The following is a 12808-nucleotide window of genomic DNA, read 5'->3' on the forward strand; positions in this document are numbered from 1 at the left end:
GAAATATTTACCATTTCAAACATTCTAAAACCCATTTACCTTTTAGCAATAAAACATTTGCCCTTTTTGGTTTGTTTTTCTTTTTTTTGTTCAGAAAAAACATTGAATTAAAAACATTTTAGTCCTATATTACAGATAATATGATTCCTAGAGATCTGAGGAACACTTCCAGAACCTATAACAGAGCAATCTAAATCTCTCTGGGGAAAAAGGAGAAGATAATGGTGTAAGACGTTTCAAAGAGGAGTTAGAGGAACATATGTAGCAAATAGGAAAAAGAAATGTTTAAAAGTAGCCATGGATAGTACAAGAACTAGCAAAAGCACGAGAAAGAGCAAGAGTAGAGAAATTAGGGCAGTCAGCTTTGTGTGTTATTTTTGCAGAAGACTGGAGAAGGATAAAGAATAGGAAAGGCAAAGGATATGTTGGTAGATACTTCAGGTGACATTGTATCCATGAATTGCATCTACTTTTTTGGGGTTACAAAAAAAGGAAAGTCAGGATAAACTGTGAATGGAGAGAATTTAGTGACTGATGGAAGTAACTAGATGCTTGATTGTAGAAAATGGAGGCTCGTCACTGTTAGAGGACAGCTGCAGTCAGAGGTACAGATGTGTTTTCTTTTCTTCCCCATTTTTTCCCTCCCCAAATTTTGTCCTTGGCTTCTCTCTGAAGTGTTGCGGAAAGGAATATTGTGGCAAAGGTAGGAGACCTGGTCTCTGAAGGCCAGGGGTCTAATCCTGATTCACTAATTGAGTGACAAGTCAACATCTGAATGGTAGTTTCTGTAGCTCTAAAGTTGGAAACAATAACAAGTATACTACTATCTTACAATGTTGTTTTAGTAGAAACTGAAATATTTTTCGAATTGCTTTGAAAAATATGCAAAATGTAAGGTTTTAGTTCATTAATACTTATGAGAAGCAGTATGTGATAGAGTCTTAGAGACCTAAGTGTGGATCCTGGCACTGTCCTCTCCCCTTTGGTCTAGTTACTTAATCCTTCTGATTAGAAATATTCTTACTTATACAATAAAGATATAATAACTCCGTATCTTTACTCATTATTTTTGCCTGTCTCATTTGCACTATGATGTACTTTGTTTTTCTGTTCCTTGTAGCTTATATGCCGTGTACCGTAGTTATCTGTATATTTCTGACTCTGCCAATAAATGTTACCTGCTGAAGGATGGAAACCCATCTTGTTCACTTTATTTTCTCCATCATGTCTAAATCATAGGCAATTTGTCAATAAATGTTCCTTATATTAGAAAGGTCAGCAATTAGGTTCTGTGCTTGATAGTGTCTTCAGTCTGACTCCAAAGAGTGATTAACGTCTATATTACATAATGGATGGTTTAGAAATTCAAGCATTTATTTATTCATCTACTTGTGGCTTTTGTCCTCATGTAGGTACATGTAAGTGATGTCTTCAACAGACACTTGAGTAGGTGCTGGGTATCTTGGTAGTGTTGATGCTTATAGGCTCTAATCTCTAGATCCTCGTCTAAAGGGTTCAATTGATTAGGTCAGGCCTTTTCAGGATAATCTCTCTTTTGATTACTTAGTAATGAGGAACCTTAGTTATACCTACAAAATTCCCTTACCTTTGCTACATAACAATCACGGGAGTTACATCCCATCATTTTTGCCGAATTCTTTTAGTTAGAAGCAAGTTACAGGTCCTGCCCATCCTCAAAATGAGGGGATTTCACAAAGATGTGAATAGCAGAGGGTAGGAATCATGGGGCTCATCTTAGAATTCTACATTTCACAGTATTGATATAATCTTGTGTCTCCAGTTGTAAATAATGTTAACAAACAAATAAGGGCTTCTATGACAAGAAGTTATACTTTGTGAATGCGTTAAAATTTTCCACTAGAATTGTTTAGACTGAATCTGTTACCTTTATATTGACTATGGAACCTCAGCCCAGAAGCAAAAAAAAAAAAAAGCAAAAAAAAATCAATTTAAAGAAAAACCCAGGTGAATAAAAACATTTAGAATAAAACAAATGGTTGTGTTTGCCTTGCTGATTAGTAGGTTCATGCCTTTTTGGTTTCCTTGGTAGGGAGCAGGAGATAAGAGTTCTTGAAAAATTCCTGGCTTTGCATCTCTTGAAACTTAAATCTGGTGATCATTTTAATGGATAGTAATTTCAACTGAAGTCAATCAGCAAAATAGAAGGGGAGCTGGAATTGCATATAGTATGATGAACTTTATTTATATTTTACTGATGATCATAACTACCAAGAAAGGATTTTGAGGCACTTATAAAATATTTCTACTATGCGTTTAAGAAAATACTTTCATATTTGTTTTTAAAATGAGTATTCAAAAGTGAAAGGAAAACAGAAAAACTTGTACAAGAATGATTGTAGGAACACTATTCATAATAGACAAAAAGTAGAAAAACACAAATGCCCATCAACTGATGAATGGGTAAATAAAATGTAGTCTATGCACACAATGGAATATTATGTGACAATAAAAAGGAATGAAGTAGTGATATATATTACAGCATGAACAAACCTTGAGAACATTATGCTAATTGAAACAAGTCAGTCACAAAAGACCACATATTGTATGATTCCATTTATATGAAATGTCCAGATTAAGCAAATCCGTAGACAGAAAGTAGATTAGTGGTTGCCTAGGACTGGTGAGGGGAGGAGGGTTGACAGGGAAAGGAAAGTGACTGTTAATGGGCAGAGGGTTTCTTTTTGGTGTGATGAATTGTTTTGAAATTAATTGTGGTGAGGGTTGCATAACTCTGTGAACACAATAAAGACTATTGGATTATACACTTTAAATGGGTGGATTATATGTTATGTGAATTATATCTCAATAAAAATAACATAAAAAATATAGAACTGTATAGCATTCTAGCATTTTGATGCAAATTATTTACTGCTCTCCTTACTTCTCTTGACTTTGTTCTGAATGCCTTATTGTGTGGCATGTTCCATCTGCTAAGGCATGAGTATCCAAAATTGAAAAGTGTAATTCTATATTGACAAATTTTTAGTAATAACCAGTGGAAGGATGTGAGAACATTATTGTTGTCCAGAACTTTTACGAAATTTGGTCAAAAACAATATACAGTTCTCTTGGAGGAAAGTAAAGGACAAAAGCACATTGTTTGTGTATTCATTAAATACTTCAGTACCTATTTCTATTGAATGAAATTTAGGTATAAGCTCTGATTATATGAATAAGATTTTAGGAACACCCCAGATCACATGTTGTCAATTTAAAATTGTGGCCTTAACAATTTTTAATTTATATTGTATAATTTTCTTTTCTCACTGCTGCTCATTAGGATATTTTAGTTTGTTTTTCTTCTAGTGTAGTGATAGAAAGGCAAATGAGAATAATGTTTAATGACAATGTTGATGAAATAGAATGGGTGGAAGCCTTTCTTCTGATTAGATTCAGAGTGGAAATCTTCAAGACAGTCTGGATACTTCGCTTCTGTTTGAAAATACAGAATTTTCTTAGAGATTTTCTTAGAATGCCTCTGAAAATGTTCTGCTTTGCCTTTAACATTATTTGTTTATAGGTCTCGGAGGAATTCATTATTATTTTTAGGCTTTTTATTTGCTGGTTTTATACCCATTTTTCAGATTGAGTTTCTCAAACTGCATAATTAACATAACTTGTCCAAAACTGAGTAGGCAGTAGAAGTCTTGAAACATAAGCTTTCAGCAACAAATTATGTTTTTTTCACTATAAGTGAATATTTTAGTACATTAGAATACTTTAGGCAGCAGAATTTTATTTTAACTTGTAATATTCATAAACTAAACACAGGACCTCATATCTGTTACTTTAAAAAAGTAAAACTAGGAATCTTAAGAAATATGCTTTATGGAGATATTCTACTCATTAATAACTATTTTTAAAGTGAATAGTATCCTGACCCTATGGAGTCTTTAATTGCTTCCCAATGCTATGACCTATTTGAGGGTGTTAAGTGGTGTGTACGTTCTTAATAGCATAGACAGTTGCTAAAGAGACCCTAAGAGATCATCTAGGCTGTTTCCTTATCTCTAGGTAGATTATGTCCAAATTGTTTTAGAGATTTCTTTCTTTCTTCTTTTTAATTGAAGTGTAGTTCACCTACAATATTATATTAGTTTCAGATGTACAACATAGTGATCAACATGTATATACATTATGAAATGATCACCATGATAAGTCTAGTTACCATTTGTCACCATACAAAGTTGTTACAATATTATTGGTTATATTCCCTATGCTGTATATTACATATCCTGTACTTGTTTATTTTATAACTGGAAGTTTACCTCTTAATCCCCTTCACCAATTTTGCTCATCTCCTTTCCCTCTTCTTCTCTGGCAACCACCAGTTTGTTCTCTGCATCTATGAGTCTGTTTCTGTTTTGTTATGTTTGTTCATTTGTTTTATTTTTTAGATTCTACATATAAGTGGAATCATATAGTATTTATCTTCCCCTGTCTGACTTATTTCGCTTAGCATAATGCCCTCTAGGTCCATCCATGTAGTTGCAAATGGTAAGATTTCTTTCTTTTTTGTGGCTGAGTAATATTCTATATATATATATATATATATATATATACACACAACATTTTCTTTATCAAATCATCTATCAATGGACACAAATTGCTTCATATGTTGGCTATTGTAAATAATGCTGCAATGAACATAGGGATGCATATATCTCTTGGAATTAGTGTTTTCATTTTCTTTGGATAAATACCCAGAAGTGGAATTGCTGGCTTATATAGTAGTTCTATTTTTAATTTTTTGAGGAACCTCTGATCCTGTTTTCCATAGTGGCTGTACCCAATTTACATTCCCACTAACAGTGCACGAGGGTTCCCTTTTCTCCACATCCTCACCAACACTTGTTATTTTTTTCCCTTTTTGATAATAGCCATTCTGACAGGTGTGAGGTGATATCTCATTGTGGCTTTGATTTCATTTTCCCTGATGATTAGTGATGTTGAGCATATTTTCATGTGTCTGTTGGCCATCTGTATGTCTTCTTTGGAAAAATGTCTATTCAGATCCTCTGCCCATTTTTTAATTGGATTTTAATCGATTTGTTTTTTCAATATTGAGTTGCATGAGTTCTTTGTATATTTTGGATATTAACCCCTTATCGGATATATCATTTGCAAATATATTCTCCCATTCAGTAGATTGCCTTTGTGTTTTGTTGATGGTTTCTCTCTCTGTGCAAAAGCTTCTTAGTTTGATGTAGTCCCATTTGTTTCTTTTTCCTTTGTTGCCTTTGCCCGAGGAGACAGATCCAAAAAAATATGGCTAAGACTGATGTCAAAGAGCTTATTGCCTATTTTTGTTTCTAGGAGTTTCGTGGTTTCAGGTCTTATGTTTAAGTCTTTAATCCATTTTGTGTTAATTTTTGTATATGGTATAAGGAAGTGGTCCAGTTTCATCCTTTTGCATGTGGCTGTCCACTTTTTCCAGCACCATTTATTGAAGAGACTGTCTTCTCCCAATTGTATATTCTTGCCTCCTTTGTCATAGATTAATTGACCATTAAGTGTGGGTTTATTTCTGGGCTCTTATTCTATTACACTCATCTATGCATCTGTTTTTGTGCCAGTACCACACTGTTTTGTTTACTACAGCTTTGTAGTATAATTTGAAATCAGGGAGTGTGATGTCTCCAGCTTTGTTCTTCTTTCTCAAGATTGCCTTGGCTATTTGGGGTCTTTTGTGGTTCCATACAAGTTTTAGGATTATTTGTTCTAGTTCTGTGAAAAATACCATTGGTATTTTGATAGAGATTGCTTTGAGTCTGCGTATGGTTTTGGGTAGTATGGGCATTTTAACAATATTAATTATTTCAATCTGTGAGCATGGTATATCTTTCCACTCCTTTGAGTCATCTTAAATTTCTTTCATTAATGTCTTATAATTTTCGGAGTACAGGTCTTTCATGTTTTGGTTAAATTTATTCCTAGATATTTTGTTCTTTTTGATGCAATTGTAAATGGCATTGTTTTCTTAATTTCTTTCAGATAGGTCCTTGTTAGTGTATAGAAGCAATACATTTCTGTATATTAATTTTGTATTCTGCAACTTTACTGAATTAACTTATTAGTTTTAGTAGTTTAGTGGAGTCTTTAGGGTTTTACATATATGGTATCATGTCATCTGCAAATAGTGACAGTTTGACTTCTTTTCGAATTTGAGTGCTTTTTATTTCTTTTTCTTGTCTGACTGGTGTGGCTAGGACTTCCAATACTATGTTGAATAAAAGTGGTGATTATAGGCCTTTTTATCTTGTTCTTGATCTTAGAGAAAATGCTTTCACTTTTCACTATTAAGTGTCATGTTAACTGTGGGTCAGTGACATATGGCTTTTATTATGTTGAGGTATGTTCCCTCTATACCCACTTTGTTGGGAGTTTTTATCATAAGTGGATGTTGAATTTTGTCACATGCTTTTTCTGCATCTGTTAAGATGATCACATGATTTTTATCCTTTGTTTTGTTAATGTGGTGTGCCACATGGATTGATTTGTGGATATTTGAACCATCCTTACATCCCTGGAATAATTCCCACTTGATATAGTGTTTGATCCTTTTAATGTGTTGTAGAATTCAGTTTGCTAATATTTTTTGAGGATTTTTGCGTATATGTTCACCAGAGATGCTGGCCTGTAATCTTTTTTTGTAGTGTTTTTGTCTGGTTTTGGTATCAGGGTGATACTGGCCTCATAGAATGAGTTCGACAGCATTCCTTCCTTTTCAATTTTTTGGAATAGTTTGAGAAGGATAGGTATTAACTCTTCTTTAATGTTTGGTAGAATTCACTTGCAAAACCATCCAGTCCTGGACTTTCATTTCTCTAAAGTTTTTTGCTTACTGACTTAATTTCATTGCTAGTAATTGGTCTGTTCAGATTTCCTATTTCTTCTTAATTCAATCTTCGAAGATTGTATGTTTCTAGGAATCTACCCATTTCTTCTAAGTCGTCCAATTTGTTTGGTGTATAATTGTTCACAGTAGCCTCTTATGATCCTTTTTTATTTCTGTGGTATTAGTTGTAACTTCTTTCATTTTTCATTTTATTTGTTTGGTCCCTCTCTCCTTTTTTCTTGATGAGTTTGGCTAAAGGTTTATCAATTTTGTTTATCTTTTCAAAGAAGCAGTTGTTAGTTTAAATGATCTTTTTCTATTGTTTTTTATAGTCTCGATTTTATTTATTTCCACTCTGATCTTTATTATTAACTTCCTTCTGCTAATTTGGGGCTCTGTTTCTTCTTCTTTTTCTAGTTCTTTTAGGTGTAAGATTAGATTTTTTATTTGAGATTTTTCTTGTTTCCTGAGGTAGGCCTGTATTGCTGAAAACTTCTCTCTTAGAACTGTTTTTGTCGTGTCTCCCAGAGATTTGGAATGTTGTGTTTCCATTTTCATTTGTCTCAATGTATTTTTTGATTTCCTCTTTAATTTCCTTGTTGAGCCATTGGTTGTTTAGTAACATGTTGTTTACCCTCTACATGTTTGTATTTTTTCCAATTTTCTTCTTGTAATTGATTTCTAGTTTCATATCTTTGTGGTCAGAAAAAATGCTTGATATGATTTCAGTCTTCTTAAATTTATTGAGACTTGTTTCATGGCCTAATGTAAACTATCCTGGAGAATGTTTTGTGTGCACTTGCTGTTTTTGAATGGAATATATTCTATATATCTGTTAAGTCCATCTGGTCTAATGTGCTGTTTAAGGCCAATGTTTCCTTATTGATTTTCTGTCTGAATGATCTATCCATTGGTGTAACTGGGATGTTAAAGTCCCCTACTTTTATTATATTACTGTCAGTTTCTCCCTTCATGTCTGTTAATATTTGGTTTATTTATTTAGGTATTCCTATGTTGGGTGCATAGGTTTTTACAAGTGTTGTATTCTCTTGTTGGATTAATCCTTTTACCATCATGTAATGTCCTTCTTTGTCTCTTGTTACAATCTTTGTTTTAAAGTCTATTTTGTCCAATGTAAGTACTATTACCCCAGCTTTCTTTTTGTTTCCATTTGCATGGAATATCTTTTCCATCCCTTTACTTTCAGTCTGTGTATGTCCTTAGATTTGAAGTAAGTCTCTTGTAGGCAGCATATATTGGGTCTTGTTTTTTATCCATTCTGCTGCCCTGTGTCTTTCGATTGGAGCATTTAGTCCATTTACATTTAAAGTAATTATTCATAGGTGTGCACTTATTACCATTTTAATTGTTTTCTAGTTTTTGTAGTTTCTTTCTTCTTCTCTTGCTCTCTCCCCTTGTGATTTGATGACTTTCTTTAGTGTTGTGTTTGATTTCCTTTCTTTTCATTTTTTGAGTATCTATTATAGATTTTTGGTTTGTGGTTACCATGAGGCTTATATATATCAACCTATGTATATAGCAGTGTATTTTAAATTGATGGTTACCTAATTTCAAACACATTCTAAGGGTACTGCATTCTTACCATCCGCTACGTTTTACGTTTTGATGTCATATTTTACATCTTTTTATTTTGTGTATCCCTTAACTGTTTATTTACATCTTTTTATTTTGTGTATCGCTTAACTGTTTATTGTATTTATAGTTGATTTTACCACATTTGTCTTTTAACCTTCATACTAGCTTTATAAGTGGTTGATCCACTACCTTTACTATATGTTTGCCTTTACCAGTGAGACTTTTTCTTTCATAGTTTTCTTGTTTCTAGTTATGGCCTTTTCTTTTCTGCTTAAAAAAGTCCCTTTAACATTTCTTGTAAGGCTGGTTTAGTGGTGATGAACTCCTTTAGCTTTTCCTTGTCTGTGATTCTCTTTATCTCTCCTTCAATTCTGAATGATAACCTTGCTGGGTACAGTATTCTTGGTTGTAGGTTTCTTCCTTTCAGCACTTTGAATATATTATGCCACTCTATTCCGGCCTGTAAAGTTTCTTCTGAAAAATCTGCAGATAGTCTTATGGGGGTTCCCTTGTACATAACTAGTTGATTTTCTCTTGCTGCTTTTTAGATTCTCTCTTTATCTTTAATTTTTGCCTTTTTAATTATAATCTGTCTTGGTGTGGGCCTCATTGGGTTCCTCTTGTTTGGGACTTTCTGTGCTTCCTGTACCTGGATGTCCCTTTCCTTCCTCAGGTTAGAGAAGTTTTCAGCTATTATTTATTCAAGTAAGTTTTCTGTCCCTTTCTTCTCTCTTCCATTTCTGGTACCCCTATAATATTAATCTTAGTATGCTTGATGTTGTCCCAGAGGTCTCAAACTATCTTCATTTTTTAAAATTCTTTTTTCAGTGTTCAGCTTGTATAATTTCACTACCCTGTCTTCTAGATTGCTGATCTATTCCCCTCTATCATCTAATCTGCTGTTGATTTCCTCTAGTGTATTTTTCATCTCCATTATTGTATTCTTCAGTTCTGATTGGCATTTTCTTAGTTCTTTCTCTGAGGTTTTGTCTTGTTCTTTCATTTGGAACATATTCCTTTGTCTCCTCATTTTGCCTTTTTCTTTGGGTTTATTTCTTATTAGGTAGATCAGCTACATCTCCTGGTCTTGAAAGGGCCGCCTTCTGTAGGAGATGACCTGTGGGGACCAGCAACATAATATTCTCTGGCCACCAGAGCCAGGTGCTCCAGGGGTGTCCCCTGTGTGGGCTGTAGCTACTTCAGGAGTGTTGATGGGTGGGGTTATTGTCCAGCCAACTGTGAGGTCTGACAGAGTCACATGGGTGGGCAGGGCTCTCAGAAGGGTGCTCACTGGTGTTAGCAGGCTCAAGAGAGAAATTCAAAGTGGCACCCACCAGTGCCTGTGTCAGCATGGCAGAACAAGATGGCAAAAATGGCTGTCACTAGTGTCTCAGTGCCTGGGGACAGTCCCAGCTGCCGCCTGCCTCTCCCGGGTGCTCCAAGATTAGTGAGTGGGTCTCTTTCACCTATATTCTATGCCCTTTTCAATTTGGTGTTCTTACATCAGTTTCCAGGTTGAGTGAGTCTGTGAGTGAGCACTTTAAGAACAGGTTCTCATTTCCCTATGATTCTATAGTTCTCCTGGACATTGGTTCCCATTTGTTTTCAAAGCCAGGTATTTTGAGGGCTCATCTCCCCTGTGCAGGATCTAAGGGTTGGAGTGCCTGATATGGAGTACGAATCCCTTGCACCTCAGGGAAAATTTCCATACCTTTGAGATCCCTCCGCACCATGAAACACCGTGGCTGGGGTCTGTTTTTTCCCTTGATGGGACTGTATCTCTGCCTTTCCTACCCTTCTCATTGCCATCCCTTGTTGTTGAGGCTCTGTTCATCCAGTTTCCAAGTACCCTTCAGAGGGAATTTTTCCATGTGTAGTTGTAGATTTGTTGTGTTTGTAGGAGGAGGTGAGTTCAGGATCTTCATATGCTGCCATCTTGAACTCCAACCTCTTGACATTTTTTTCTACAGTAAAAAACATTGTGTTCATTTTTTAAAACTTTATCTAAAATAACCAAACCTGTATTAATTGTTTTGAGGAGGCAAAACAGACTGGTTCTCTAACCTCCTTACAATTGTAATTTATTATAGTTTGTATTTAAAAGAGCTTTCTAAAGGGGTGGAGGCTTTTTTTTTTTTAACATTATCTGCCAATAATCCCTGTGACTAGAAGTTATTCTATCCTGTCAAAATAAGTAAGTTGCATTACAAACATAATAAAACAATAATAGTAGTAATAAAAACCAACTACTTTCCACTTGTGCCTAATCCCCTTGTTTTCCTGCATTGTTCCCCTCAGACATCTTGACCCATGGTTAGGTAGATTTCCATATGATTTTCTAGTCAAGTGAAGTCCTGTCTAGTTAAAATTAGAACTGGTACATTTCAGCCTTGGCCACAGTAGGATCTTTCAAAGCCATGTGCATATTTTAAAATTAAGCTCTGGGCCTTAGTATATCCATATTCCACCTTCTTTACCCAGGTTCTGAACCATTGAACATGTGCTCAGTAACAGTTACCTCTTGGTCCCCAAACCAACAAACCCTTGCTATCTGGGTAAGTCCTAAATAAAGCTTCTTGGAACTGTCTATTTTGTTTTGAACTGGATATTAATGAAAGAGTAACTAGTTAATGAGGATGATTGTTAGGTTGACAACGTTTCCCCTTAACTTCCAATTGAGAGGAAAGATAGGTGTGATCATTTTGCTGATCATGAACCTGATCATTTTGCTCGAGTGTTCCTTCCTCTGCTCAGCTCTGTGTCCTTTTGGGGGCCCCAATAGCTAATCTGATAATTTACTGTTGCAAATTAAATGAGCACTATAATATCATGCTACTGCTCACAGTACCTCACTTGCCTTTTAGTAATCTCTTTGTTAACAATCAGTTTAACTATTTATATTCTGTTTCATTCCTGAAGGCACTGAAGCAATTTTTAAAATGCTGGATATAAATTTTATACTGGAAAACAGACACTTAGGAAACCAATTTAGTAGAAATAGCAGTATGCCCCTAAAAAAATCCCCCAAAAAACTGAAGTGAGGAATGCAAAGTTTATCTTTGCTTAGTTTGTGCGTACACTGACTCATCTTTTTCTTTGGGGGCTTTGTCCTGTTTCCCACCACTTTTGTTTTTCTGGGTTCTTGCTTTGCGTTTTAAAGACCATGGGTTAAGTTGTGCTATGATATTGCAATTATTGCATTCCACTAGTGTGTAATATTATCTAAATTTCCCTCTTGACATATCTGAATCTAGACTTAATCCTCATTAATAGAAAAAGGAGATATAAAGTAGAGGGAAATATAAGTTAAGAAATGATTCAGTTAAATGAGGTGGAGACCAGGAAACTGTGGGCTGGGGGTGGCAGTGTGGAAGGGGAAGCAGGAAGTTCTCTTTGAACATATGATCGCATTATCTCTGTTGTAATGTATTACAAAGTTGGAACAGTAATAAAAATTTGTTTTATCTGTACATTCTTTTTGTTTGTTTGTTTCCAGAGATGTTGATAAAACCATATAATCTTGTCTAATTATTGCTATAGTACAATATGAATTTTTTTTTAACAGCTGCTGGTTTAGTAAGAGACCTCCACATTTATGTAGGAATGTGGGGGCTGTATATTTCGTAATTGTATGTTTTCTCTTAATAGATATTTATAACATTTGTTTTCTACCTACCAAAGAATTTTCTGAGGCAAAGGAAGATAATCTTGAGGAGCATTTCTCAGTTAGATTTGCTTTATTGCACTAGTGAAATGTTAGGCTTCACTTAGGAAATATTTTTAATAGTGGCTGTGGCCTAGTGGACATAGAAAAAGCCAGAAACAAGGAGCTCTGGAATTCTAACTCTGATTCTTCTTTTTTGATCTTGTGTGTAATACTCTTTTCTTAATAAAATACATGAGAGTTTTGGCTGTCTCTGACTCTCAATCCGTATGGGCCGCTATAACAAAAATACCATAGACTGCGTGGCTTAAAACAACACGAATTTATTTCTCACAGTTCTGGAGATGAGGAAGTCCTAGATGAAGGCACCAGAAGATTCAATGTTTGGTGAGAGCCTACTCCCTGGTTCATGGCGAGCCATCTTTTTGCTGTGTTCTCACATGGAGGAGGGGGCAAGGAGCTCTATGGAGTGTCCTTTATAAGGGCACTAAATCCCATTCATGAGAGTTGCACCCTCATGACCCAATGGCCTCCCAAAGGGCCTACCTCCAAATACCCTCACAGTGAGAATCAGGTTTCAACATATGAATTTTGGGGGACATAAACATTCAGTCTATTGCAAGGACCATGTCACAAAAGTTAACATGAAGCAATGAACAGAATAGTTG

At 35.0% G+C, this 12808-nt stretch overlaps 1 protein-coding gene across 25 annotated transcripts in view; it reads left to right on the forward strand.

Moving 5' to 3' along the window:
* SLC4A10 (solute carrier family 4 member 10) overlaps positions 1-12808 on the forward strand; it is a 275647-nt gene that overhangs the window by 27547 nt on the left and 235292 nt on the right. For 4 of the 25 annotated variants that reach the window (XM_070581378.1, XM_070581387.1, XM_070581379.1 and 1 more), the window contains exon 1: positions 10963-11031. The exons of the other annotated variants lie outside the window; for them this stretch is intronic. In XM_070581378.1, coding sequence (XP_070437479.1) covers positions 10975-11031 — 57 coding nt within the window. In that variant the 5' untranslated portion in view covers positions 10963-10974. Of the gene's footprint in view, positions 1-10962; positions 11032-12808 lie in introns of those variants that run through there. 25 annotated transcript variants of the gene reach the window in all.

This window comes from Equus przewalskii, chromosome 17 (genome assembly GCF_037783145.1).
Source record: "Equus przewalskii isolate Varuska chromosome 17, EquPr2, whole genome shotgun sequence".
NCBI classification, from domain to species: Eukaryota; Metazoa; Chordata; class Mammalia; order Perissodactyla; family Equidae; genus Equus; species Equus przewalskii.